The 26,170-nt window shown below is 41.1% G+C and overlaps 2 protein-coding genes across 2 annotated transcripts; one reads left to right on the top strand and one right to left on the bottom strand.

Moving 5' to 3' along the window:
* Window positions 1-661: 661 nt before the first annotated feature.
* fyna (FYN proto-oncogene, Src family tyrosine kinase a) lies at window positions 662-19,243 on the bottom strand. The gene is made up of 12 exons (XM_070841842.1): window positions 19,096-19,243; window positions 12,127-12,383; window positions 9,675-9,771; window positions 8,600-8,698; window positions 8,252-8,355; window positions 7,779-7,928; window positions 7,512-7,676; window positions 6,555-6,734; window positions 6,094-6,170; window positions 5,504-5,657; window positions 3,577-3,708; window positions 662-1,984 (listed from the first exon to the last, which is right to left on the bottom strand). The coding sequence occupies exons 2-12, from the start codon at window positions 12,371-12,373 to the stop codon at window positions 1,776-1,778; spliced, it is 1,614 nt and encodes a 537-aa protein (XP_070697943.1). The 5' UTR covers window positions 12,374-12,383; window positions 19,096-19,243; the 3' UTR covers window positions 662-1,775.
* A 3,163-nt stretch (window positions 19,244-22,406) lies between these two features.
* Window positions 22,407-25,083, top strand: marcksb (myristoylated alanine-rich protein kinase C substrate b). The gene is made up of 2 exons (XM_070842690.1): window positions 22,407-22,738; window positions 23,765-25,083. The coding sequence occupies exons 1-2, from the start codon at window positions 22,643-22,645 to the stop codon at window positions 24,356-24,358; spliced, it is 690 nt and encodes a 229-aa protein (XP_070698791.1). The 5' UTR covers window positions 22,407-22,642; the 3' UTR covers window positions 24,359-25,083.
* Window positions 25,084-26,170: the final 1,087 nt, after the last annotated feature.

Here is a 26,170-nt window from a genome sequence, read left to right as displayed (position 1 = left end):
TTAAACAGGTATCACATTAAAGCTTGCTCCACTCTCCTGTATGCAGTTAACTACTGTCAAATTGACGTTTGAAAACCTACTAATTAATTTGCATATATTCTCGGTTGAGTCATGTTGTCTTTGTGTCAAGTTCAGCCTGAGGGAAAACCACAGAGACTCAGCAACTCTACTCTTCACACCACAGTTATTCCAGCTGCTTGTATTTACACAATGACTGACTTCTGCTGTCGGTGTTCCCCTGTTGCTGGAAAAAGTGAAGCCTGTGATGCTGGAAGTTAGAAAGTTAGCAGTCTTTAAAAATGTGGTACACCAAGTATTCAGTACTAATTATTTCCAAGTCTACACAACAATGATGGCAAGATTGTTTATTTCAAAACTAGTTGTGTACAAGTAACAGACAGAGACAATAAATAATGCAGAGACCAAAAACCATCTTCTGTATATCTACAGAATTAGGGTAAAACCAAGTGACACAAAATAGTGTGTTTTTTGCTCACTTTTCCACCCATGAAAAGCAACTTAAATACACACAGAAATGGATATTTGTCCTGGAATGCACCTTCTCACCCACAGAGAGAAGTCTGGTACTTGGGGATGATCAAATGTCATCCAGAGCAGCAGATTTCCCTGGAAAAAAAAAAAAAAACACAGAACTATGTAATCTTAATGACATGTACGACTGGCCGAAAAGGCTGAGCAAAATAATATGATGAAATCGACATGTTTGGTCTCGTAAACAACATGTTATTTCCAGATACACATTATGGAGGGACAGACACAGGTGCGCAGCTACCCTTCATTCCCGTCATGTGAGTGGCAGTTTGTTTGTATGTATGTTTGGCTGCTGAAGCGAAAAGACAGTTCTTACACAGCCTGGTGCCATACAATAATGCAACATACATTTTAAAATATTGCCAGTATAATAAGCAGTCAGCTGAACGGTGGTTGCAGTTGGAGAGGAAGTCAGCGTCCTTTTCAACTACATGAAGCTGAACTAAAAGTTTCTTTAAGCTGATCTAAAAATCATTGGCTGAAGCTGAAATGCGATGAATGCACTTAATATTAGTGCAGATGGCATACATGTTTGGGTGGAAGAGTCCATGATGCACTAAGTTAGTGAGTAAAAAGCATGAAGGCATTCCCTTACATTATAAGAATATTACTAAACATGAAAAGGCAAGAACAGGTGTTATAGTACATCTAAGTTCCTTGAGAAGAGGAGAGCAGTATTATATGTTATATTATCCTCGTAAAAAAGGTCAGTGGACTTCCAGAAAAACTTCGGAGATACTTCGGTCCACAATGTCTAACTATTATCATTCCTACAATTATTATGTCACGATTTGTTACCAACTGTGAGCCTCACACGTTTTTCTACAAGCCGTAAATCTGAAATAACTTTGACTTTGGATTAAAAAAAAAATCCACACATTTCCAAAATATCAAAAGTAATATAAAATGAAACAAAAACGAGATAAGTAAACAAGCAATTTATATTTACATTACATACAAGTTACACAACACAACTCGTCTTGTTCATCCATGGCAGTCATTTTTAACTCTTCAGTCATCTGAGCGCCCTCTCCCAAAACATCCTCTGATTTGATAGTCAGTATGCCGCCCGAGCAGCAGCAGTTTGTATGAAGCTTGGAAGTCAAGAAGTCAGTCGATGAGCTTTTAAGATCGTTACAGCCACAGGATGAGAGAGGACAGGTGGAGTCTGGCTCCCTCTGGTGGAGAGCCAGTGAAATGACATGAGATGAAGGCAGCGACGCTCAGAGATTATCCCCCGGCTGGTACTGAGGCTCTGTGGCAGTGAAGTAGTCCTCCAAAAAGGCCTGCAGGTACTCGAAGGTGGGCCTCTCCTCCGGGTCTTTCTTCCAGCACTGCACCATCAGCTCGTGCAGGGACGTGGGGCAATCCTGAGGGCACGGCATACGGTAGCCTCGCTCCACCTGCTCCAGCACCTCCCGGTTGTTCATGCCTGGAGAGAAACCCGAACAAATGAGGGCAAATGTGGCTGAAAACTCACATGAATAACACTCACTTTAACTGCCTCCTTCATGAGCTCTCTCAGTTTTATTAAAAAAAACAGTGTCTATTGAGCAGCAGAAAAAATAACAGAATGCATGTAAATAATACACATGTAATAAAATATTATGCATGTATGTAATATTTGAGTTTGAGTTTAGATTATTTGGGTAACATGGTGCGTACTGTTCCAAGTGTGAAGAATTTATTTGTTTAATAAAAGAACTGACTTAAAAATTGCAGCCAACCCCCGTGAAATGAATCATTATGTAAATGCAGATCACATGCAGAGTTGATATCAACTTATTTATTTTATATTTATTTGAATAAGGACAACTATATAGCATGAACTAATGCAACATACTACAGCAACTTGCAACGTCGCCAGAGGGGTCTAAAATGCACATAACTCAAGAAGAATCCATTAGAAAGTACACTTAACATAAAAACTGAACAATATTTGGTATCTTGGCTCTGACCCCATCAAGCTCAGTGACAATTTTCCCTGGAGAAGACTTGGAGTCAACAGGAGGGTGGTGGAGCTCATGAAATGCTACATGAACGGCAGTAGAGGGTGCAACAGTAGCAGGAGGTGAGTGCTGTTATTAAACTGCATAGCTTTAAGGTGAGAAGTGTGCATTTGCTTTTCTTGAGTTTCTTAAATGTGAATATATTTATGAGTTTTGGACTGTTGGTTGGACAAAATGAGACATTTCAAGACGCCACTTTGGGCTGTCGGAAATTATAGCCGGTATTTTTCATCATTTACTGAACTGACAAAGTAATCTGTGGATGAATCGATTTAAAATGAGTTGCAGCCCTACTTGCGTTTAAAGATCATTTAAAAATAGTTCAGCCTCAAGTGTTTTCGCTTAAGTTGCGTGTTGCTCTTTCAGGATTGTGTGGGTGCGCACAGACTGACATCTCAGTGAGACTCCTGTTAGTTTTGTGTCATCTGTCACAGGAGAACAACTTACACTGATATTACTCCTTTTAGTGCATAGTTTGGTGATATCAAATTCATTTCTCATCATAGCTCCATCCAACTTGCACCTAACCAGAGGTTTAAATCAGCCAGAGTGATTAAAAAGACTTTTATGGGTAAACATGGCCTTTAAATCAAAGTATATGGAAGAACTACTCATATACAGCAATAACAGCACCAATAGTGGAATATTTTCCACCCATGATATTTGGTTTAAGGAATTTAGATTTTTCCTCTTTTAGGTTATTCTTCACCTCACTCTGGACACTTGGATGGCTCACTCATTTAAATCCTGAAAATATGCTGCTGAAACGTGTATGGCAGATAAACAGAAACACTTTGATTTCACATGTTCACAAAGTCATCAGGGAACATTGCTCTGCATAATGCACAACGTCCTGTGCATTATGCAACATGCTGCTCTTTTTTTAGCATGCAGACCCATGGCTAGTGTCTCAGCACACTCAAACGCTCTCACACACACACTGCATTAATCAAGCGCAGGCCATCATTTTGACTTGAGAAGTGATTACACAAACCACAGAGCTGAACTCTCTCACCTGGATAGGGCACTCTGCCCTTGGTCACAAGCTCTGTCAGCAGGATGCCGAACGACCACACGTCTGACTTGATGGTGAATTTCCCGTAGAGAGCAGCCTCGGGAGCAGTCCACTTTATTGGAAACTTGGCACCTAAAAAGAAATTTAATTTATATATGAGATTTTTCATTTTCAAATGCTTTCTCAAACATAGCGAGAAATAAAGCGACACATTTTACCAAAACCTGAGGAGAAAGTAGGTCAGTCTCCTCTGTACGGATTTTGTCCTTCATCTGTGATTTCATTAGTGCAGAGACATGAGGACACGATAACATCCCACCAGGGAGAAAACGGAACAATCCCATTATCTTCCTCGGTCTCAGTTTGCGCAAGGCCCAAATCAGCGTTGAAGTAAACGTTTAAATTGCTAACAAATGAGTGGCTGAACATGTTGATAGAGTGACTAACGGAGTCTGGAAGTCCTCCTGGTTGTAGTTCACGTGTGCCAGCACAGTCAGGGGAGAACAATGTTTGAGTGAATCCTCCGCTTATCCTCCTTCCAATGAGATACAGAGTGACAGATTGATTTTTGTGCACATCATTAGAAATCCTGCACTGTGTCAACGTATAAATGTGATACTCTGCTGTCTGTGTGCCACGCTGTAACCACATGTGCCGTTTTCCACTTGTGTCACCAAGGCTAACCCCTGCATATTTACTGTTCTTTTTCTGAAAAGTGGTGTGCGAGCACGTGAGTCTGAAATGTGTGGAATTGACTAAATGGAACAAGTCATGTGCCAGCCCGCCAACTTTTTCCTCTGACGGCGAGGTTTTCAGAAGATGCTGTGGTTTGGGCACGGAGAGAGTACTACAGAAACATTTAAGTCAGATGGACAGATGTGTACACAAGTCACGAGTTAATCTCTATTCCAACAAAGTCCTTTTGAAAAAATATACATTTCAGACTGGGACCAATAAATGAAATGTGTTCCCTTGAAACTGTGGCTGCCAGTTGTTGCAGCTGTCAAGTCAAGCCATAGCCATCTTTATATCTCTTACAAAGTAGAAATGAAAGCATCACTAAATTAAAACCACTACTTTAAAATGCTGCTAATATATGAGTAAGAGTTAATATATAATATGGCTGACCCATTTGACCTGACATCTTGATTAAAATGCTATTTGATAGCATCAAACTCCACTCCATAGGGGTTGTGAAGTACACTGTTGTCATGGATTCACCAAGTAACGCTGCCTACATTTGCTTACATGTTGACACCATTAAAAGTATGCCGAATTAGCTATTAGCGGTTCTTGTTTGCAACATTACCCTGGATGTACAGACAACAATCACTGGATAACTTTGATACAGAGGAAAACTTAAGTTAGTTCAGGCGAGTTTTAAGGAGTGTCTTTTTCTATGATTGCTGATTTTTGGACATTTTTTGTAATGAATCATATCCTGTGCAAGTCACACTGAACCTAAAACTATGTGCATTATGTTACAATTTAGAGAAGGAAGAGGATTTTGACCCGAATTGCAGCTTCAGGGTGCTATGGATTTTAAAGTGCCTTAAATGCTGTCTGACACATTATACAGTATAAGTAAAAGAAAGTCATACTTACATTTACAAAGCATTTACAGTTATATTCAGTGCATTGCTTGGCCTTCTGAAACTGTTATTTTTCTAAGTTACGTTACAGCTTGTGATGGTACAGTGACTCCGAGTTTACGTAGATGATTGCTTTTGATTGGACAGCGCTGCATATGTTTCCTGGCAACCCATTTATACGTTATGTAAGTCCTAACATGCTCAAACATTCTTTAACTTTTAACCGTGAAACCAATCCCATTTAGTAAATCACAAGTTTGAAACTAGCAAGTATTTGCTGAGAACTTAGTGATAGATTGACAAAAAGCTGGTGCAGCCCAATCCTGTAGACCTACCTTGTCTTGCTGTGTATTCATTGTCCTCGATGAGCCTGGCCAGACCAAAGTCAGCGATCTTGCACACCAGACTTTCTCCGACTAAGATGTTGGCAGAGCGCAGGTCTCTGTGGATGTAGTTCATCCTCTCAATATATGCCATGCCTGCTGCCACCTGGGGAAAAAAGAGTTTTTTTTTCTCCAGTGAACATCACTGAACATTGGATTGAATAAAACAGATTTTTACGTAGATTACACACAAGCATTTTACATTGCAGTGATTGAATGCTCCAACCTTAATCCTAAATCACTAACTTTAGATACTCTGTTGTCCATTTGGTCTTCGTATAAAGTTATCACAGACCAACCAAATAGGTAAATATCAATGTGCTACATGCAATGTATTTGTGCACTTACCAAGGGCAAGTAGTTCAGTGTATACTCTGGCATAATGCCAAGATGGAAATGGCTGTAAATGTGAAACACTGAGCTTAAATGAATAAATTGGTAACAGCTGGAGATGATTAAACCGAATTAAAGCTCTTCCACAGTCCTCTGGTAACAAATCTAATGAACGGCCTCAAGATTTTGAATGATTTTCAGCAGCGTACCTGAGCTGCCATGTCCACTAGGTTTGGCAGTTTGAGGGATCGCCCCTCTCCATCTTTAAGGAAGTCAAGCAAACTCCCTAAAAGAAAGCAGATGAAAAATGAGTTAGTGTCTGTTGTCTTGTATTGTCCTCAGCTGCCAGATCTTAACTCAGACTTGGATCAAAACCAAGGCAAAAATGCTGCAACTAGTGTGACATCAATTCTGGGATTCCTGCCACACGTTACACTTGGCTGCAGTTTTTATTTTTGTTAGTTATTGCTGTGGTAACTAAAGATTTTTAATACAATAACTCCTGTATAACCACAAGTTGTGTTTGTAACAGAATAGCGCTGTGCACATGCCATGAAGTAGGACACATGCAGCTGCATAAATTATGTACTCACTGTGTAGGTGTATGCACTTATGCATGTATGTAATATACATAATGTCTTTTTAAGTGTTACTTTAGAATAGCTTCTACCTTTGTTCATGTACTCCGTGACGATATAGATGGGTTCCTCGGACACCACGGCGTAGAGCTTCACCAGGTTGTCGTGTCGCAGCTTCTTCATGATCTGAGCCTCCTCCAGGAAGGATTCAGGCGACATGGTGCCAGTCTTCAGAGTCTTGACAGCCACGTTGGTGACGCCGCTCCACGTGCCTAACAACAAAATTTGTCATTATCTGTGTTAGTTTAAATAAAGTATAGGGCAGAAAATTGGTGACAAATAATGGCTGGACGTTTCTTAAGTATGAAACTTACTAAGGCATAGTGTGGCGCAATGGGGTAACAATTAAGAAAAAAAAACTGGCAATAAACCCAATTCTGATTCTGATATAATTGAAATCTATATAAATTCATTACTAACACACAAAAATAAAATCTCCCTGCTTACACTGAGTGAAATAATGCTTGACAAGTGTTGGGGATTTGAATTTAGCTTTGAGCTGGACTAAAAATTTGCTTATAGTTGAAAACCTTTCAAATAAAAGAATCTAATCTGGGATTTGGCTTAATACATGTTTGTGGTACCAACAACATGCTCAGATCTCAGAAAATCAGACACACATGGAGCGTTTCACGACTCAATGTGGGTCAAATTACTGAAATTTACTGAACTCAAGTGAACTACAACAGCATGTGTATGAGCTTAGCCATGTTACAGAAACCATGTATTTGACATTACCATATATGCTCATTTCTAATGGGTCTCAGGGCCCTTTCAGATCCCGACTAAATCAAAAATCACATCTTATTCTGGTCAGAATGGACACCGAGACTATGCTGAGATCCAAATCCCTAAATGAAATCACTTACAGCAAACACTCCTCCCTGTGGGTAACGTTAGCTGGGTGTCAGGTTGGGCGTTTTGCAACCCCGCTCACAGCTGTTTAAATCGTTAGTTTTGCCAAAAGACGACGGCAAAAAGATACACACCCATCCAGACCTCCCCAAACTGGCCATTGCCGAGACGTTTGATGAGCTGCAGCGCCTCCCGCGGTATCTCCCACACGTCTTTGGTTTTGACGGACAGGTCAGCCAGACGGGGCATGCCTTTGTGGCACGGCATGATCAGTCGGCAGCACAGCCCCGCAGCCCTGGCTGGATCGACCATTTTAAATGACATTAAAGTAGCATAAAACCACATGGGATTGTAATTTTATGCAGACACAGGTCTTTCATGTCGCAACGCTTTTGTCTCACCAGAGTAGTGCTGTACCAGCTGCTGGAGTGTCTCAAACTGGGCCCTGGTGGTGATGTAGTAGCCTCCACTGTCCAGCTTGCGAATCTTATAGTGTTTGACATGGTCTCCCTTGATGTCGTCCCAGTCCTGGATGGAGAGAGAGTAGGCTCCTGGAACAGAGACAACAAAATCAGTGATAGGACTTAGTCAAGTTAGTTTTAAGAGGAGATTACAGAACATGTCAGAGCATGAGTTTTTTTAATGAGTGTATGTAAAGCACAGTAGGCAAAAGATTTAGGGCGATGAATGTGGAGCATGTGCACAGTTAATGACATGCTATTAAAATCGATTTTAGGTTGCAATGTTGGTCTGATGATTTGTCTATAAATAAACTTCTTTAAATATTCATCTATTCCCAAACACTTCTGTCTGTTTTCTAAACTTTAAAAGCATTCAACATGTCAGCGTGTGAGACGCTGTCCGGTCAGAGTACCTTTGGTTGTTTCACTCTCACGGATGAGGAAAGTGCCTCTGGCGTTGCCGTTGGAGAGCAGTTGCCTCTCTGCATCCTTTCGGCCTAATTTACCAAAATACCAGCTGCAGGGAAAAAAAAACAGAAAGAATTGCACTATGAAGTGTAGATACTGGTTTAAACATTTTTCAAATACTCTTACAAATGTCTTTTATTCTTACTGTGCGTGCCACTATGCCACATTTAACAAGAGGCAGTGAGATGAACTCTCAAATATTTATGATATGCTGCCAGCTGATGAAGCAGCCGTGCCTCTGAGACTGTGAGAGGGAGCGTTCTTACAAAAAAAAAAAAAAAAGTTTTACTCACTCCTCAGCTTGGATTGAGTCCACTGGAGCGACGTAATTGCTGGGAATGTAACCACTTCCACCTGTAGTGAGAGAGCGAGCCTCCCACCAGTCTCCCTCACTGAGGAGAGAAGGACACAGAGAGAGATGGAGGCAGGTTGGAATAACAGAGAGACACAAAATATGCAGACAGACACAAACAAACCCTCAGTAGTGGATCATCAGGTTTATTTGCTGGCTTGTCTCTGAGAGCTGAGTAGAGCGCCCACAAAAACAAAACATTTAAAGCAGTTGTTTTCTACTGCGTGGGTCCTGACTCATCTCTTTGAAGTCCGACTGAAATCACAGTTAGTCATCCCTTTTTGTAATACAAAACAATGTCAACATGTTTTTGAATGTATTTAAATCGTTCCTGATCAATAAAAAAGGAAGAAAATATGTTATTTGGGGGAAATATCAGAAACGCTCTCTTATCTCAGGCGGCTGAAGGGGCGTGTCGGTGTCTGTGTTTGATTGCCGGTGTCACACCGAAAGCAGGAAGAGACAGAGTAAACAAACTTGCGATGTCGCCTGCATGTCAGGCGGCAGACAGCGTGATGTTAGTGGTACTGAAGAGTAACGACCACAGCAGCATCTAGCGAGACCAAGTTGACATTTGCAGGTACATTTATATGTCCTTTAATGTGCTGAATCTGAGCAGATAATTGGCAGCAAAAATACATATTGTATTCAAACTGTTTTATCCTCTTTTGAAAAATGTAAGAATGCGAACAATAGCAGCAGAATCATTGTAGTTTATTGTACTGACTTCAAATTTCAATCTAGTAAAGAAGGATGACTTTAAAAACACATTTTATTTCTATGATGCAAACTGTCAAAAAGTGATTATTACAATATGAAAAATGTGTCTGGCTGTACCACAACCAACATCAGATCAGGTCAGGTCTATAACAGAGAGCGCTGTTCAATCCGTCTGTGTATGTTAAACAACATTTCATTCCAAACGCAGCATTCAGACATCCACGGCAGACAGAAAACAGAGGGGGAAAACGCGACCGCCACCCTTAATGCTGTCATGCAGATGTTTTCACACTTACGTGCTGTTGAGGATCTGGAACCTCTCCCCCTTCCTGAAGCTGAGGTCATCCTCTGTCCTGGCTTCGTAGTCATACAGAGCCACAAACAGAGTCACCCCTGCAGGAAAATAAAGAGGGACATGTGGTGGTGAATTGCACAGATGAAGCAGTTAGTAGGTATTTGTTGTTATGTAATGGAAATAAATCCTTCTTGTAATGGCAGTAAGAATTACTGCCCCCTTCATTTATTTCTTCTGCTGCTTTACTTTAGAAACCTCAAATTCTTACAATCTCTCATATAAATGTTTTCCAGTTACGTATTACGTATAAGACACAACTTAGACAAATCTTACTGATCATTTTGTGCCTCTTTTTCAAAGTAAGTCACTTATCACAGTCATCTTATTGTCATTTTTCCAAACATCTCACTAGCAGAGACGATGGAAGTCTTCCTTTTGTCATTTTTTGGGCTTTACAACTTATAATGATAAATTATCTTACATATTGAATACTGAATAATTGCTTTGGGTGATAGTTATACATTTTGGGGGGCCATTTCCCCTCCTGTATATTAAATATCATTGTTATTTCTGTGGTTTTTATTTTATTTTAAAGCTGCTCTCATCAATATTCTTATATTAATACACAACATAATAAATATATATATACTGTATATATTAGCAACTGTTTGCTAAGACGTGCACCATAACAAGTTTAATTAACAGCAACTAATAGCATTTCAACGTTGTGTTTACTACTTGTTGTGCTGTCCTCAAGGGACAAAAAAAAAGAAAAAAAATCAATTATTACAGATTTAACATGCAAATAAATAAAACTTGTTTTGCATACAAAAGGTAGAGGCCTGACGTTTGGCTTTATCTGAGGGAACATCCTCTAGGAATGCTGAGAAAACCGTTAATGCTGCCAAGGTCTAGATTAGGCAGGCCAATCAAATTTATCTGATGTGATTTGGAACGGCCCCGGAGTCCCTGTATCTCCTAATAAGCCTGAAACTGTAAAATGATTTCATTTTCTGATTTGATCTGAATCGTCCCCTGGCAGTCAGAGCTACAGCGCTGTAATAAAGCCCTGCGTACGTCCCCGTCGATGCAGTGACCTCTGAAACACACCTCACGATGACCAGTGCTTCTGAGACCAGTGTCTCGGAAGCAGACATGCTGAGGTCTTCACAGGAGGTCAGACAAGGTCCCTGTTCTGCTCTGTCCTAGCTGACTGTTGTTTGAGAGTTTGGTTTTTTTTTAACTCAAGTTTTCTTTTTACAATCTCAGATATGAATGTTGCTTAGTGCTGCCCTGCTCGAGTAATTTCTTATTCATACAAGCTGGTGGTGCTGACTCCACAGATGCAGACTGTTTATCTGTGCAGGGGAAAATAGACCCTAAGCCTTAACATCAAAGTAAGAAGATGCTGTTATTTTATGCATCACACATCGTTTGCATCTTTAAAATCTTAAGTGAGAAACTGTAAAGACCATTTCTCCACCAGAGAAACACTTGCAACATTCAGCACAATGTCTCTAAATCTTTATGGTCGCCAGATGTGGCTCACAGAGTACTGGCGATAATTTGGGTCACTCTTTTTTCCATTAAGTTTCAGCCAGTGGACATTTATCTTTATCTGACGAGAAATTGATTTATCACAGCACCGCTAAATCAGCACACACATGAGAAGAATCTCACACTTACTTGAAATACAGGAGCAACATAAGCAGAAAGATAATCTGACCTCTGGAAGTAAAACCTTGATGGAGTTTATTTAAAATCATCCAGTTTGTCTGAAGTGAAAATTAGCTACTAAGCGAATACTGTACTCTGGTCCGTCAACATATTCAGCCGGCTGAGTACTGGAGGAAGGCCAGACAATGAGTGGTCCTCGAAGAAGTTTACTGCTTTACAACCGACATTTTATTTCTCTTTTAACTGTCCTCCTTGTAATTTGACCCCCATTCGATGACAGGAACATATTTCTGAATTCTTTTCCACTTACAATGTTGCCATGTCTTAAAGAAACAGTTCGACATTTTGAGGAATACACTCATTTGCTGAACTGCAGAGTTACATGAGAAAATCCACATGGGTCTGATGTCTTTAATGTAAAGATGAAGTGACCAGCAGCCAATTAGCTTAGCTTAGCATAAAGACTGGGAACAGGGGGAAACAGCTAGCCTCTGCCCTTTCTTGTTATCCTCTATTACAATAAAGAGCTGCTAAATCACCAAAAGGATTCAATTTGTATTGGTTCCAGCAGAGAGTTTTAGTGTTTAATGGTGGTCTAAGCACATTTTCAGAAACGCTAAATATGCATCACAAAATCTAATTTTTAACACAGCTACAGCCTTAAAAAACCTGAATGAGCTGAACCCTATTGCGTCCCAAACCTCAGCCTTGAATTTTAACCATCTTACTTGCATTCACAGACAGCCAACATGCTCCACAGACTTATTTAACCTCACCTGTTCCACCCCGAGACCGAAGCGTCCCAGACTGCGAGGACGTGTGGACTCCTCCGAACACGGTCACTCCCTGTGTGGCGCCGGTGTGGAAGTTGTTGTAGTTGGGGATGGTGGTGACCCCGAAGCTGGGGTAGTGCTGCGGCGTGGGGTCGGACCCATAGCGATACCCCGAGTTGTGCGAGAGGCTGGTCTCCCGGTCATCAGTGAGTTTTGCTGCTTCTTTATCCTTACATTGGACACAGCCCATTCTCTACTCTCTGCGGGTGGAGAGAGAAAGAGATGAAATTAGTTCATGGGTAAAATAATAGCTCGCAAGCCGTCTCCATTGGGGACATTATGATTCAATATTCTATTATTCCAGAGCTTCCTCTGAGAGTTACACAGCCTTGTGAAAAATCTTTCTATTAGGCTGAAATTAAACATGATACTTTAAGTTACTAATTATACAGAAGAACAATATGTGACAGAGCTGCAGAGTACGGCTAATGTGATCACTGTTATAGATGTGTGTACACGTTGATGCTGACATGAGATACTTTGTGCTGAGAATATCCAGTCTGACTAAAAGCCTAAAAGAATCTAACAGCACTACTGATCGCGGTTTACTTTTCCACCTAATTGCAAGAGCGCACTTGTGAGAGGAATTTTCACACAGCCAATGTATTTACAAGTTGGCATGCCCTTTATTTTTGTTTTTTTACAAGGTGCCCCACAGCCATCTATAGATTCACAGCAGAGAGTTAAAATGCACAGAGAGAGACCCGTAAGAACAGACTGCATAGAGTCTCATGAGAGGGCCTGATGGAGCATTTGGCCTAACTAAAGCAAAGCTAAACCAGTTTCTGTAATGGGTGAGGCAATCTTCTTAGCCAATTAAAAAAAACTTTACCATCTTTAAAGACCCAGTTAAAGTAATGCACATTTGGGCTCACTAGAAGCTCATGAGCCGAGCACACTGCTAAGAAGGGGGTCGCTGACAGCACTGTTGCTTTTCATCAGCATTAGCGACCAGCTGACTCCGGAGACGCCTAATTGGAAACACACTTGTTTACAGCCGCTGTGGATGGAGAGAGGTGGTGCTAGGGGCAAACGCCAGCGCTGCAGCAGACAGAGGAAAAAGGAAACTAACGGACCGCTCTTGACCTCGGCTAAAGATTCAGATCCACATTAACAAAACAGTTGGTCGAAACACAGGAGGTGCCTCTTTTAAAATGAATCATTTTTCAACCAAAAACGGCAAAACTTCACTGGTTCCAGCCTCTAAAACAGGTTTCTTTTAGTCTTCTATGATAGTAAACTAAATATTTTTCAGTTTCGGACTACTGGTTGAACAAAATAAGACATTTTAAGATGTCACTGTGGGCTTAGGGAACTTGTGATGTCCATTTTGTTGCCAAATGAGGTGGAATCAGGAGCACGTCCTGAGGAACACTGGTGTTTAATGGTTACACAGAAAGCTACAGGGTATATGTTCAAATTCTGTGGGCCTGTTTTACATTTACTAGCAGAAACCCAAATGCCTACATTAAAAAAAAAGTGCAAACAGATGTGTCACTTGCTGCATGCCACGAGTACTGTGACAGGGTAAAGTTAAGTACGGTAAGTAGCTGAAGACAAAACTCTTGCATGAGCATTTAACTTTTTTGAAAGCTTTTATTACTTAAGACAAATGGAAAATAAAGAAGGGAGTGCTTTGGCCAGCGTCAATAGTGTCACAATTGTCACTGACACCAGAATTAAGCAAAAACTACTACTTTGTAGTGCAGATAAGCACATATCTCTACTGTGGCACTTGTAGCACACAGGTACCGCAAATATATGCCGACTAAACACAGATTTCACCTCATTTTCAGTTTCTCCAGTCCTAGATATGCTCCACATGCTTAACTAACAGAAGAACAGAGCCACTGCAGAGAAGAGGAGATCATTTTGATTCATTACAGCCAACAAAACCCCCCAGAAGAAACAAGCCCAGCGGTAGCATTACAGAAGAAGCCCAGACCAAAGCTGACACCACAGGCTGAAATACAAGGAGGAGGAGGACTGCTGATTCTCTGGTAATCCTTAAAATAACAAATTATCCTCCCTGACATTAATATCTCCATCTCCTATCTACTACATTCCTCTCCACAGTGTAGCAGGTATATTGAAAGTAAAGATCCAGCTTAAATGTATGTTTAGCCTACAGTTTCCATTTAGTGGAAAGTACACGAGTCTCTCCAAAAGAAAAGAAAGTGAAGTTTGTTTACTGTTGTAATGCAATTTTAGTCTTAAAATGTTGTTGTTGTTGATGGTTTTTTCAATTATTTGTACCAAAAAAGTTAATTTAAGACATTATGGGCTCTAGGACACTGTGACAGGTATTTACTCTGTTTTCTGCATTTTACAGAGAATATACAGACTAAACAATTAACCATGAATACGTAAACCCTAAAAAATAATAGAAAAGGAAAATAATGATAGGTACAGCACAAACTGGTAGCTTTAGAGCAAAACAAACCCCACGTGCACATGCAAGTTAAAATGTCCAGTCCTGACCAGCCTGTTGACTGGTGAAAACTGGGCTTGTAACATATTAAAGTCTTTGAGGGCTTTGGAGGAGAATTGCACAAGCAGAGAAATATTAACAGGTAGGTAAGTCTGTTTTCTGGTGAATTTCCTTTAACTGCAGTGATTGAAATAGCACTGCATCCACTCCTGGAGGGATCAGAGTAAATGAGAGGGGATCTCACGTCGTCGTGCTGCCAGTGGGGATTATGAAAATCTTCCTGCTCTTGAAGTAAAAAGGCCAGGGACTACCACTGCTTTAACATATCTGTAACCATTCTGCTGCACAGAAACTAGGCCATGTTGTATTGTTTACATACATATATGCTCCCTTTGTGTCTTTGTTTTTTTTGGCACCGGGCGCTTAGTAAACATTTGCATGTGAATCATGATGTGTTGTTAGTGAAGTTGCTGAATGAGTGCTATAAAAATCATCTTTGGACTTGGAAACACTGTCTTTAGTAAAAGTAATAACCAACAGGCATACTTGAGACTGATCAAGGTCAGGTAAAGCACATTCGACAGCAACAGGCAGATTTATCAAAGCCACAATAATATAATAAGAGTTTCACAAGCTGTCACCACTGGCTCCAAGGGTCAACTACTCTCTGTTATTCAATTACAAGCATGAATCGAAACTATGGATCACATAAATGTCAAGACAAAGCCCTGCAACATGATGATTGTACGTGGGAGTTCTCCCTGCGTTTCAGATACATACTACACAGCTCCATGGCCGACCTGCGGCACTAACCCCCCCCCCAAAAAAAAAAACAAGGACATGATGGCATCACAGCCGCAGGGCTTGTTCCTTTCCATTGCACTGCCTGGGTATCGCATGACCACCTTAGCCTGCGAGAACAGTCATCACGCTATTTTCAGACCCAAATGAACAGCTTGCCTCCGAGAGGACCGCACTGGCGTGATAAGGGAGGTCCAATGGGGACAGGATCGTAGCTACGCGGTGTGTTGTAACAGTGAATAGCAAAAGGCAGAGACGAGGAGAGAGACGGGGTCAGCGGCATCGCATTAAAACCCTTCATCTTGATGGTGCAGTCTGAAATCGGACTTTGATTTCTGTTGAACAGTATTTGTTAACGGTGCTGCAAGATTCCCTCACATCAGGAAGTGAAGGGAAATGAAGACACCAGCGTTATCTGAGCGCAAAGTAACAGGACAGAGTCAGTGCTACTACATCAGTCACAGCTCCTGGACTCAACAATTAATTTCCACTTTATTTTGATGCTGCACCGGCACAAGTGTTAATCATCTACAGTAGCACAGAGAGCTGGGAGCCATAATGAGACACTTGGCCATTTATATTAAAGCCTGGCAGATCAATATATTAAATTAAAAGGACAGACATGCCAGGGTCACACAGCGTAACTGATGGATTATGCAGGAGACAGTCAGCCCTGAGAAACAGACGTGTGGATTTGCAGCTTTTTTCTGTTTTAAAAAAAATGTTGATGGACATTTTTTATTGTTGAGTGACATTTCATAGACTTAACGATGAATCTATGGATAAAAAGTACAATCAGCTGATTAACTGATAATGAAACTAGTAGCTAGTTGCAGCCCTGTTTTCATGATGAATCAAACAATCTTTGGGCCAATAAAATATCACATAACAAAATGGCATTTATACTTTCCCATCAGTCTTTATATGCTTTGTGTGTCTCTATATGTACATAAATGGGAATGAGGACACATTGTTTAGTTGGTAACTAGTTGATCTGATGATTTCTTTTCTATAATTTTAGTTAAAGTGCTTCAAATCTTCAAAATCTGACTTGCACAACGTGCTCCACTGGCCATTACATCTAAAAGGATGTCTTCATTATTTACAAATGTCTCAAGAATGCAATCATTTTTGCAATTCAACGCAGGCTTTAACAAGACAGCTTTGTTTGATTTGACGTGCGGGGTCCCTTTACACTCAGATCATTGACATGGCACAAAACAAGGTCGAACCTCCCACACCCCTCCTACTGCGGTCGCACTTGCAGTGACCTTATTCAACTCCAAAACGCAACGCTCTGTTCATTGATCAAAGAAAATGGATCATTCTCAGTTGTGTGTCATTTCAATGCGTATGACGCCCAGCGCCTTGTTAGCTGGATCTGGTGCAGCTCTGACAGTCTCCTCCTTATGGCTGCCATTCTCCGAATAGTTACAATATTTGCTTGTGTTGGACAACTGAGTTCATTCAGTGTATCAACAACAAGACAATGGCCACATTTCACTCTGCTACAAGATTATCAGCACAATGAAATGCAGTGTTGAGGCTTTCAAAGCATTCTTCTCGCACTGAATGAACAGGGCTGGTTATAAAACCCACAGCTGAGCTTCATACAGTATGTACGTGTGGGCTTAAGCCGAACTGTGTTTTGGTGTCACAATGTTCACAGATGAATATGTTGAGTCATGTTGTTAAATCACTGAGCCCATTGTAAATGTCTCTTCAGTCACCACGATTTGTGCTTAGCAGATGAATATTTTCCAAATGGGGGGAAAAGGGTAAATTAGAAAAAACATCAACTATTTTTCTTTTTTTATTCCACTAATAGGAGCAGATTCTCCTTGTTTCTGCCTGTCAGTCGGCACTGGGGGGTTTAAATGGTTCTTTCCAAATCTCGTGCCAGTGGAGGGCAATGGTCGATGTAAGAATCCACTGGAAATAATGATGTGGTGGGTCTGCAGAGATGGAGGCTGGAAGTTTTCTGGTGGAACTGAATAACACTTTGGTTGACAGAAAGTGCAAACCGAGGTGTGAGGCGAAGGGTGTATGAGTGGTGTATGTGAATGGTTGCTGCAATGGTTAGTTGCTTAATCAAGTCAAATATTGACATAAAGATTACTTGGCAACTAATTTAGAAACTGTTAAAGTCATTTTTTGAGCAAAAATACCCCAAAAGTCTCTGGTGTCAGTTTTTCCAGTGTGAAGATTTTCTGCTTTTCTTTGCTAAATATCTTTATAAAGTGAAAACCTTTGCGTTTCGGAAACCGGCATAGATATGTTTTTACTTTCTGACATTTTACTGTGTGAAACAAACAATAATTCGAATGGTCGAATGAATAGAATTAAAATGAATTGAAACTAATGATTGTTTTCATAAATGATTAATTTCCTGATTAATTGATTGGTATCTAAAACTTGAGAAAACAATGAAACGTGCATTGTTTTGTCTGATCAACAGTCCAAAACCTAAAGATTTTAGAGGACATTTGTACATACTATAATGTTAAAACAGGGAAAAGCAGTAAAAAGTCACATCTGAGAAGCAGAAACCTTAACCTTGCTTAAAAATTACTTAAAAGATTAATTGTTTCTAAAAAATAGTTGCCAATACCTTTTTCGTTGATCAACTAATTGCAGCAGCTCTAAATGAAAACAACCATTGCAAAAGTCCTTGCTGTGTGTGTGTGTGTGAGACATTTGCTGACTGACACTAAAGCGGCCTAACAACTCCTAGATATCTTGTAAATAACACATTTGTCTTTAACAAAAGTAACCAGTTAACCCCTTCCTCAGCTGAAGATTTCACACCTAAAATCCTAAAGTCATAAGTAGCAGCTTGCGTGCCAGTGTGTCTGAGAAGTGGACTAGACTTTATAAGAGCCTGGAGGGAAAAGGAGATGATCCATGAGCTCCTTTCATTCACATTTGATAGATATCACACAGCAGATGCTGTAGTCCTTCCTGGACCACTGACAGATTGAACACTCTTATTCCTGAGTAGCTTCAGGGTGCATATTTACACAACTACTGCCTAACTTATTGCACATGGATAAAACTGAGGCTTTAGCTTCCAGCTACACAAACACACACACACACACACACACACACGCACACACACTTTAAACCATCCATGGTGTTTGCCTACAAGATGGATGGCTGCACCTCCAGACACATCAGATAACCCGATTAGGACAGCTTTAATTGGATATTTACCAGCGTGGCAACGCAATTAGCTTAAAGCATATGACAATTATTTTGGGGTGAATCAATAGGAGGCTGTCTGCAGGCCACTGTGGCGTTCATCATGTGTGTGTGCATGGCCTCAGTGGTCAGCTCTGCTCTGCAGCGCATCCATCTCTGCCGCTGCAACACAAGAGCCCCTTCTCCACAATCACAGCCCTGCAAAACACCATCCACAATGCCGAGGGCTCCACCACGCTCTCTGTTTGAGCCGCTGCTCCGGACAAACTTATCCGTCACATATGCGCACCTACATCTGGAGTGAACACTGGTTCGACTGCAGCGACCCACAATGTGTTATTCATCTCCTCTGCTCTCTCTCTCTCTCTCTTTCTCTCTCTCTCTCCGGAGATGAATTCATCTCGCAGTCCACAGCGCAAAATAGGGGACAAGGCGGGTGCACCAATTGAAATTCAACAGAGGAAAGAAAGCGTGCTTACCGCAGAAAAATCAGATTAATCCATCGGAGTTTCCAGAGGGACTTTCGTGGGGGAATCGCCGGTATTTTCTTCTCTCTGTTAGTGTTTTTTTCCTCGCACTGAGGGAGAATAGCGGTGGGATACTCGACTCTGCCGATTCAGGGGCTCCTGTCGCCGCCGTGCGTACAGATGATGACGATGGCGACCAGCGTCAAGCTCACAGTAATAACATACAGAGCTTCCGGTTGATCTTATCAAAATAAAGCTGTTTTTAAACAGTAAAACAGAGCCTTTCATTTCAGGGTGAAAATTAAGCTAAATTGTGATTTTATCAACCAACAGTGAATTAAAGGTTTTCTTGACCAGTGTATAAAAAGTAATTTCACTCACTCTTTACTGGTAAGATTATGTTAAACACGCCCAATACATGATTTCTAAATGGCTAACTTTTGTGCTTTTATTTTGAACTGCTATTGCTGTTTTGGTTTCCGGTCTATGTGTGTGCGTGTGGACGCAGCTGTGATGCGCATCCACACCGACCAGGAGCTGTGATTGACACCTCTGTCCTCCAATAACAGGCTACAATGTATAGTGGAGACGCCTCCTCGCCTTTGGAGGGACTGAAAAACAGGGCAAGGTTGGTAGATTGTCTGTTTTTGTTCATGTGTTTAAAGCCCTCCTCACTCTCTCATCAACATGTGTGTCAATGAAATCCACACAGAGAAAGACAAATTAATATCAGGCTCAACATTTAGAGTCAAAAGAAATTCAAAAATCTGTAAGTGTAGTTTTTGTTTTATCACGTTGTGTTCAACAGCTGCCTATAGTTGGTCTAAGTGAATTTGTTTTTGACTGAACTCGTACTTCATGAGGTTTTTTGGGTGCAAAATGCAACATGTTTTCCAACCACTAAACCAAACAATCCTCACCCAGATTAGGACATGTTGCTCTTTGATACTTTAAACAGATTTACGGCGATTTGAATCTGCTCAAAAAGGTCATTATGAATCACAATGCTGACCTTTGACTTCCCTGTTTTGCAGCTGTTTGAACATTTGCCAGGCTTCAGGAGACCAAACGTGCACTCCACCTTTATTTGGTTGACTGAATAAGTTGCTTAAGATCAAGGAGACTTATAAAAGTTTCTTTGTCAAAAATAATTTTCACTTCAGTGACTTCGACGTGTGAACAGAAAGAATCAGGAATCAAACTACCAACCTGTTAATGGTAAACACACTCACAACATGTAGCATAGCAGACTCAGTCAGGCTACGTGTCATGTTAACAATTTTGATTCGACTGTTTTTTATCAGTTTTTTTGGCAATAAAATGTCAGAAGATGGTGAAAAATGTCCATCACAGTTTCCCAGTGAATGACGTGACATTTTCAAATGTTTGTTTTGTCAATCAACTGTCCAAAACCTGAAAGAGTTAAAGTTATAATGATGTAAAACAGAAGACACTGCTAATCCTCAGATTGGACAAGCTGGAACAAAGAAATGTTATTCACTTTTACCTGACAAATGACTTAGAAGGTTAATCGGTTGTCAGAATTGCTTTTCTATGTCAATCAACTAATTAATTATTTTACTTACGTCTTTTTTGTAACATTGACAAAGTATGAGGGGAATCGTATTGAGCTGAATCTTGGGTGATGTTTCCACTTTTTAGCTTTTTTTTCTAGCATACAGCACAATTTGATGTTATATCTACAACCATGTTAAAAATGTAAATATTTGCAGCCGATCATGAGATATTAATAAATGCATCAAAATCCAGGTCAGTTTAGTAAAAATTCTTTATAGTCAATTATCTTAAATAATGCCTCATGTTCATGTGATACAGAAGAATCATTTGTGTAATTAAAAATGTCTTTTAAATCAGTTTGATTTAAAGAAAATCTTTTAAGATAGTTAAAAATGGACATTTCCCAAAAATGGCCAATTAAAAAAGCAATGATAAACTAAAAATGATAAATATATATGTTTTCCACTGTTTATCTTATTATTGGGACCAATAAAGGTTGCATCTTACATGATTTAAAGTAAGAAGTTTGGTGGAAACTTTTGGCACGTCTTTTAAGGCAGTGGGTGTGTGATAGTGTCACTTGCTCACACACACAAAATCACTCCTCCAGGCTTACAGACAGGATACAGTGTCTGACAGGTGAAGTCTTTACGTCTGAATGTCTGGGCTGCAAAGCCTCCGTGCCCTGCAGGCTTTGTCCCCTGGTTTACATATTCATGGAAACTCACCACAATAATTACAGCTTTGCATGTAATCAGAATATCCCAACAATGAGCGTGGCCTAGTTAGCCTGACGAGGGGAGGGTGGGTTGAAGAAGTCACCCTAATCCTCAAACTGTTGTCTGCGCTGCTCAGTTTTGAACTCACTCTCACCCTACTTCTCCATAACCAGGAGTCACGGCCGCTGAAAGCCCTCGACGTGCAGCCTCTTCCTTGGAGCCATTTTGGATTGGTAACCATGGAGATGTGGGTCATGCAGAGATGGCAGAGAGAGAGGAGACTTGTGGCTGCTGGTGGAGTCAGAGCACTGCAGGCTGCCGGAGCAGAGGGCCATAAACTCTCATCATATCTGGGTCACCGGGATGCTCCAGCTGCAACAAGCAGACAAGACGCTATTATGCAAGAAGAGGGATGAGGGAAGTTGTGGGCACAGGGGCTTATAGTTTCAGAGTGAGGCGTATGTCAGCAGGCTGATATAACATGAGACCAGCTGAGAGGGGCTTTCTCAGCTCTGCTGTCCAACACATGCTGTTGTTTTGGCGCTTGGATATTCATTTAAAAGTTGTGATAAACAACCTCTCTGGGCCTATTTACTGCAGCTTTGTCTATCAATAAATACATGTAGCTCGAAACTAGGTTAAAAATATGAGCTTTAATATTTAATATTTGCCAGTCAAGAGAATGAATATGTCTAAATACTCAAACACTATAATTGAATGTCAATTAGATAAAATGTTGGCCATTTAATGTTGTTTTTTTTAAAGCATATATCTACTGTTTACTCTAGTTAGTGTGAGTTATCAAAGCTTCCATTTAAATCTGCTGGACCTTGTAAAGCTTTTTGAAATCTCGGTCGTTATTTTAGTTCAGTCCTAAAATCTATTTTTCACTCTAAAGTGGCCATAAAAACAAATTGTTGGCCATGTTGTTGTGTCTCTCCTATTGTCCACGGGCCCCCCCCCACTCGTTGGATTCCGGACTTGTGATTGGTGGAGACGGCCTGGTTTTGTCGTCATAGCCCCAGTGCCCATTCATCAGTGGACTTGGGCGTTGTACTCCGCATCTCATTTGCGGCGGGGCCAATTTCTCCATTTACAAACTCTGCTCGGGAAAAAATTGAAAGAATTCGCGTTTCTTTTGCATCTTTTGCCACATTTTTGCAGGTTCTCACGCGTCCCTTTGCGGTCACTTCGGTCTCGGGCTGATTCCTCGGCTTCGGTTGGAGAAGGAGGTGTCGGCGTTTGACTTGAATTTTTGGGAGGAAGCTTGCGGTCTTTGTTCATTCATTTGATCGGTTGGGTTCCTTTGTTGCACCAAAAGCATGGGAGCACAAATCTCCAAAACCGCTGGAAAAGAGGAAGCTGCGGTGGAAAAGCCCGCAGAAGGTGCAGCTGTTGCAGCCAAGGCGAACGGGCAGGTAAAACCACGTTTTAATTATTCAAGTCTTAATTGCTCGAGCGGAATTTTGTCTGGTTTTAGCAATGTGTTGCGTCAATGGCGTGCTCCATGTTCCCAGTAGCGCATCCCCACGCTCACCGGCTTTCAGGGAAAGTGGCCACATGTATCCATTTTCACCGGCGAGTGCATTGGGACAATTTAATGTACTCTGCAGCGCAACAATGTCTGAGATTGAGTTTTTTTTTTTTTTTTTTTTTTAGGGTGGAATAGCTTTTTAATCTGATACATGCATAATTTTTTAATTCATTGCAAGAAGGTAACCAGGCTGCACAACTAAATCTGATTGTTTAGTTTATCACAGAAATAATTTGATATTTTTGCTTCATTATAAGCATTATATAGTCACTCTGGGGCTTTTTCGCCCAGTAATGAGGCTGTTTTTATTCATCTGGTTGAAATGTGTGCAGCGGCCGCTTTCACTGTGGCATGGCCATTTTTAAAAAAAAAAAAAAACGATACCACGCCTTTGTTGCCAGATACAAGAAAGGAGCCACGTTTTTGTGCCCACACAACCCACAAAATTAACAAATTTCACAAATTACGGAGACTAAGGGCGGGAAGTGTAAACGAATAACAATTAAACACATTAGCTGAATGAACAGGTAAATAAAATAAGGGAGAAAACCCCCAAATTCCTATGTTGTATTCATAGACTGAACAGTGAACGCCACCTGGCGTATCCGGGCGGTACTGCAGTCTAACCAACTAGCCTACTGCTGAAAGCCACAGATCTGTCGTCACTCTCCTAGTAACAGATGTTGCTGCAGTTTTAGGGCTTTTTTCCTATTGGTTACTACTAAAGGTTGAATTTGATTACATGTCACGGCACGCAAGATTTTAGAGGACAGTCTTGCAAACACATGTTGGCCACAGATGCATGATTTCAGGCAACAAACAAGACTCCTTTTTTTTTTTTTTTTTTCCATTTCAAAAGCACAGTGATGTGCATGTTCAAGAATGGCATTTTTATTCTGTGCTCTTCCAGGAGAATGGCCATGCCAAGACCAATGGGGATGCCTCTCCAGCTGCAGAGGAGGCCAACAAAGCTGATGTACAGGCCAATGGAAGCACTCCTACTGAGGAGGCCCCAAAAGAAGAAGGCGAGAAAGTAGAGGGCGCTGAGGCCAACGGCGAGAAGGAGCCCGTCGCCACAAACGGAGAGGCTTCTGCCAAGCCGGAGGAGGGCACCCCATCCACCAGCGAAGATGGCAAGCAGAAGAAGAAGCGCTTCTCGTTCAAGAAACCCTCCTTCAAGCTCAGCGGCTTCTCTTTCAAGAAGACCAAGAAGGAGTCTGAGGAGGCAGCAGCAGCAGAGGAGGGAGCGGCAGGGGGAGAGCCAGCCGAGGAAGAGAAGGCGGCGTCAGAAGAAGCACCTGCTGAGGAGGCCAAGCCGGCTGAGGCTGGTGAGGAGGGAGCCAAGGAGGCTGCAGCTGCTGAGCCAAAGGCCGAGGAGGAGGAGGAGGCGAAGGCAGAAGGAGAAGCCGCCGCAGCCGCAGGAGGAGAGGAGAAACCAGCTGAAGCTTCACCTACTGAACCAGCGACGGCAGCCAGTCCGGAGGCCACAGCTGCTGCTGAGTAATCCTGCTGACCAAGACACCGGAATGAAGGAGGCGATGGAGCCTGTATGAAGGAATGCGAGGACTTGTCTAAAACCAGGGATTTTTTTTGTTAATTCTTTTGTTGATGTTTGTTTACTATTCTGCAACCATCTCATCCAATATGACTGCAATGTCCTTGGCAGTGATGGACAGGAGGTGTACAGGAGAGTGTGCTGCTTCCTCACTGCTCATTGGTGCTTGCATTTGTGACGTGGGTGAGTGTGAAAGTACGAATGTGAGTGTGAATGTTTTTTTGTTGTTTTTTTTTCTTTTTTCTACATGAAACCATGACTGTGTTGACACATTGCTGAATTTGACATGTTTTATCAAAGTATTTGGTGCTGGGCAATTGGATGTAGCAGCTAAAGCTGTGTCTGCAAGATTTGACACATTGTGATATTTAAAGGGAAAGTCCTAAACCAAGTCTTAAATGTTGTCTTTGCAGTGCACAGTTGTTTACAACTCTTAAACCCAACGCTCCTGTGGACACAACCATTCCTGAATTAGATTTAGTTAACTGTCGAAACAATAGGTGCTCATCACTTCCCAATAGATTCCACCATTTCAAAACTCTGTAGTAATGCACGTTGTATAGACTTTGATATTACTGGTTTTATGACTGAGATGTACCTAAATGACTGAAGTTTTTAACAGATTACCCATTGTAAATGAAGTTTTCTTGTTTTTCACCATTTGTAAGATTGAATAAAATTGGGAGATGTTTTAAGCAAATTTCGCATCAAGCTGTGATATTTACAACACTTCAGTTCTACACCAGAAGGCACATGCACATTCCAGGTTAGGGGAGCAATCTTTGAACAAAATCTTTTTGTATATAATGAGGCCTCACCTTATTCAGTGTGGAATGTACCATTGCCTACAGGCTGGTTGTAGGTATTCAGTTTATTTTCTGTCACCACTGATAAAGAATGAAGTGTGAATTGGCACTCTGAGCTAATTTATTCTTAATGTTTAGCAAACATCAAATGCCTGCGTCACTAATCTCTGAACTAAGTAGAGCTGAGATGGCATATTTTTTTGACTGGGATCGGTCACTGGAGGAATAAATACACACATGGATTCTTGGCTTTACAGCACCCCCATGTGGTGCATTAGAGAGTTTCCACCGGTTTGTCTGTGGTGGGCTGTGTTTGGAATTTCAAAATATTTTTCATTAAAACAGCCTAGAATTCTTCAGCAGGTTGTGTAATTACATTTATCACATTAGCAGTAAGTTAAAATGCTGCACAGCCCGTGTAAAGGAAAGGTGGAGAGTGTTCCAGAGTAAATGTGTTCTTCAATTAAAAGCCACCTTCCAGTCATTAATCAATTTCAGTGGAAAGCAAAGCAAAAAAAGGTGATGAGCTACACACCAAACAGTGTGTGATGATCACAAGCATCTATATTAGTAAAAGTCAGGCTCATTTGCAAGGAGACAAAGTGAGATGGGTTCCCCATCTATAGAGCTTTTGAAATGACTGACTTACTCGGGGAACAGCCGCAACATAATTGTGATGAGATTCAAGGTAAATTGTGTTTGAGTCACAGAGCTGCTGGTTTTACACCATAAATGATGCGTCTGAAACAAACATCTTTATGGCATCTAGAGTTAGTATCTGCAGCACAAGCTGAACTGTTGTCTGTGTTTACTATCAACGTGTTGGGATTCCTTCTGCAAAACCCCAAACCCCATAAAAACACCAGAATGTTTTTAAGAGTAGAAGAGTTTGCTGCAAACTCCAGGGTGTTTTTAGCCACCCACAGCTCTGCCTGTGCTCACTTCAAACCATCTA

The sequence above is a fragment of the Pempheris klunzingeri genome, chromosome 13, assembly GCF_042242105.1.
Source record: "Pempheris klunzingeri isolate RE-2024b chromosome 13, fPemKlu1.hap1, whole genome shotgun sequence".
Classification (NCBI taxonomy): domain Eukaryota; kingdom Metazoa; phylum Chordata; class Actinopteri; order Acropomatiformes; family Pempheridae; genus Pempheris; species Pempheris klunzingeri.
The sequence above is the reverse complement of the archived record's forward strand: the minus strand, read 5'-3'. Positions and strand labels throughout refer to the sequence as shown.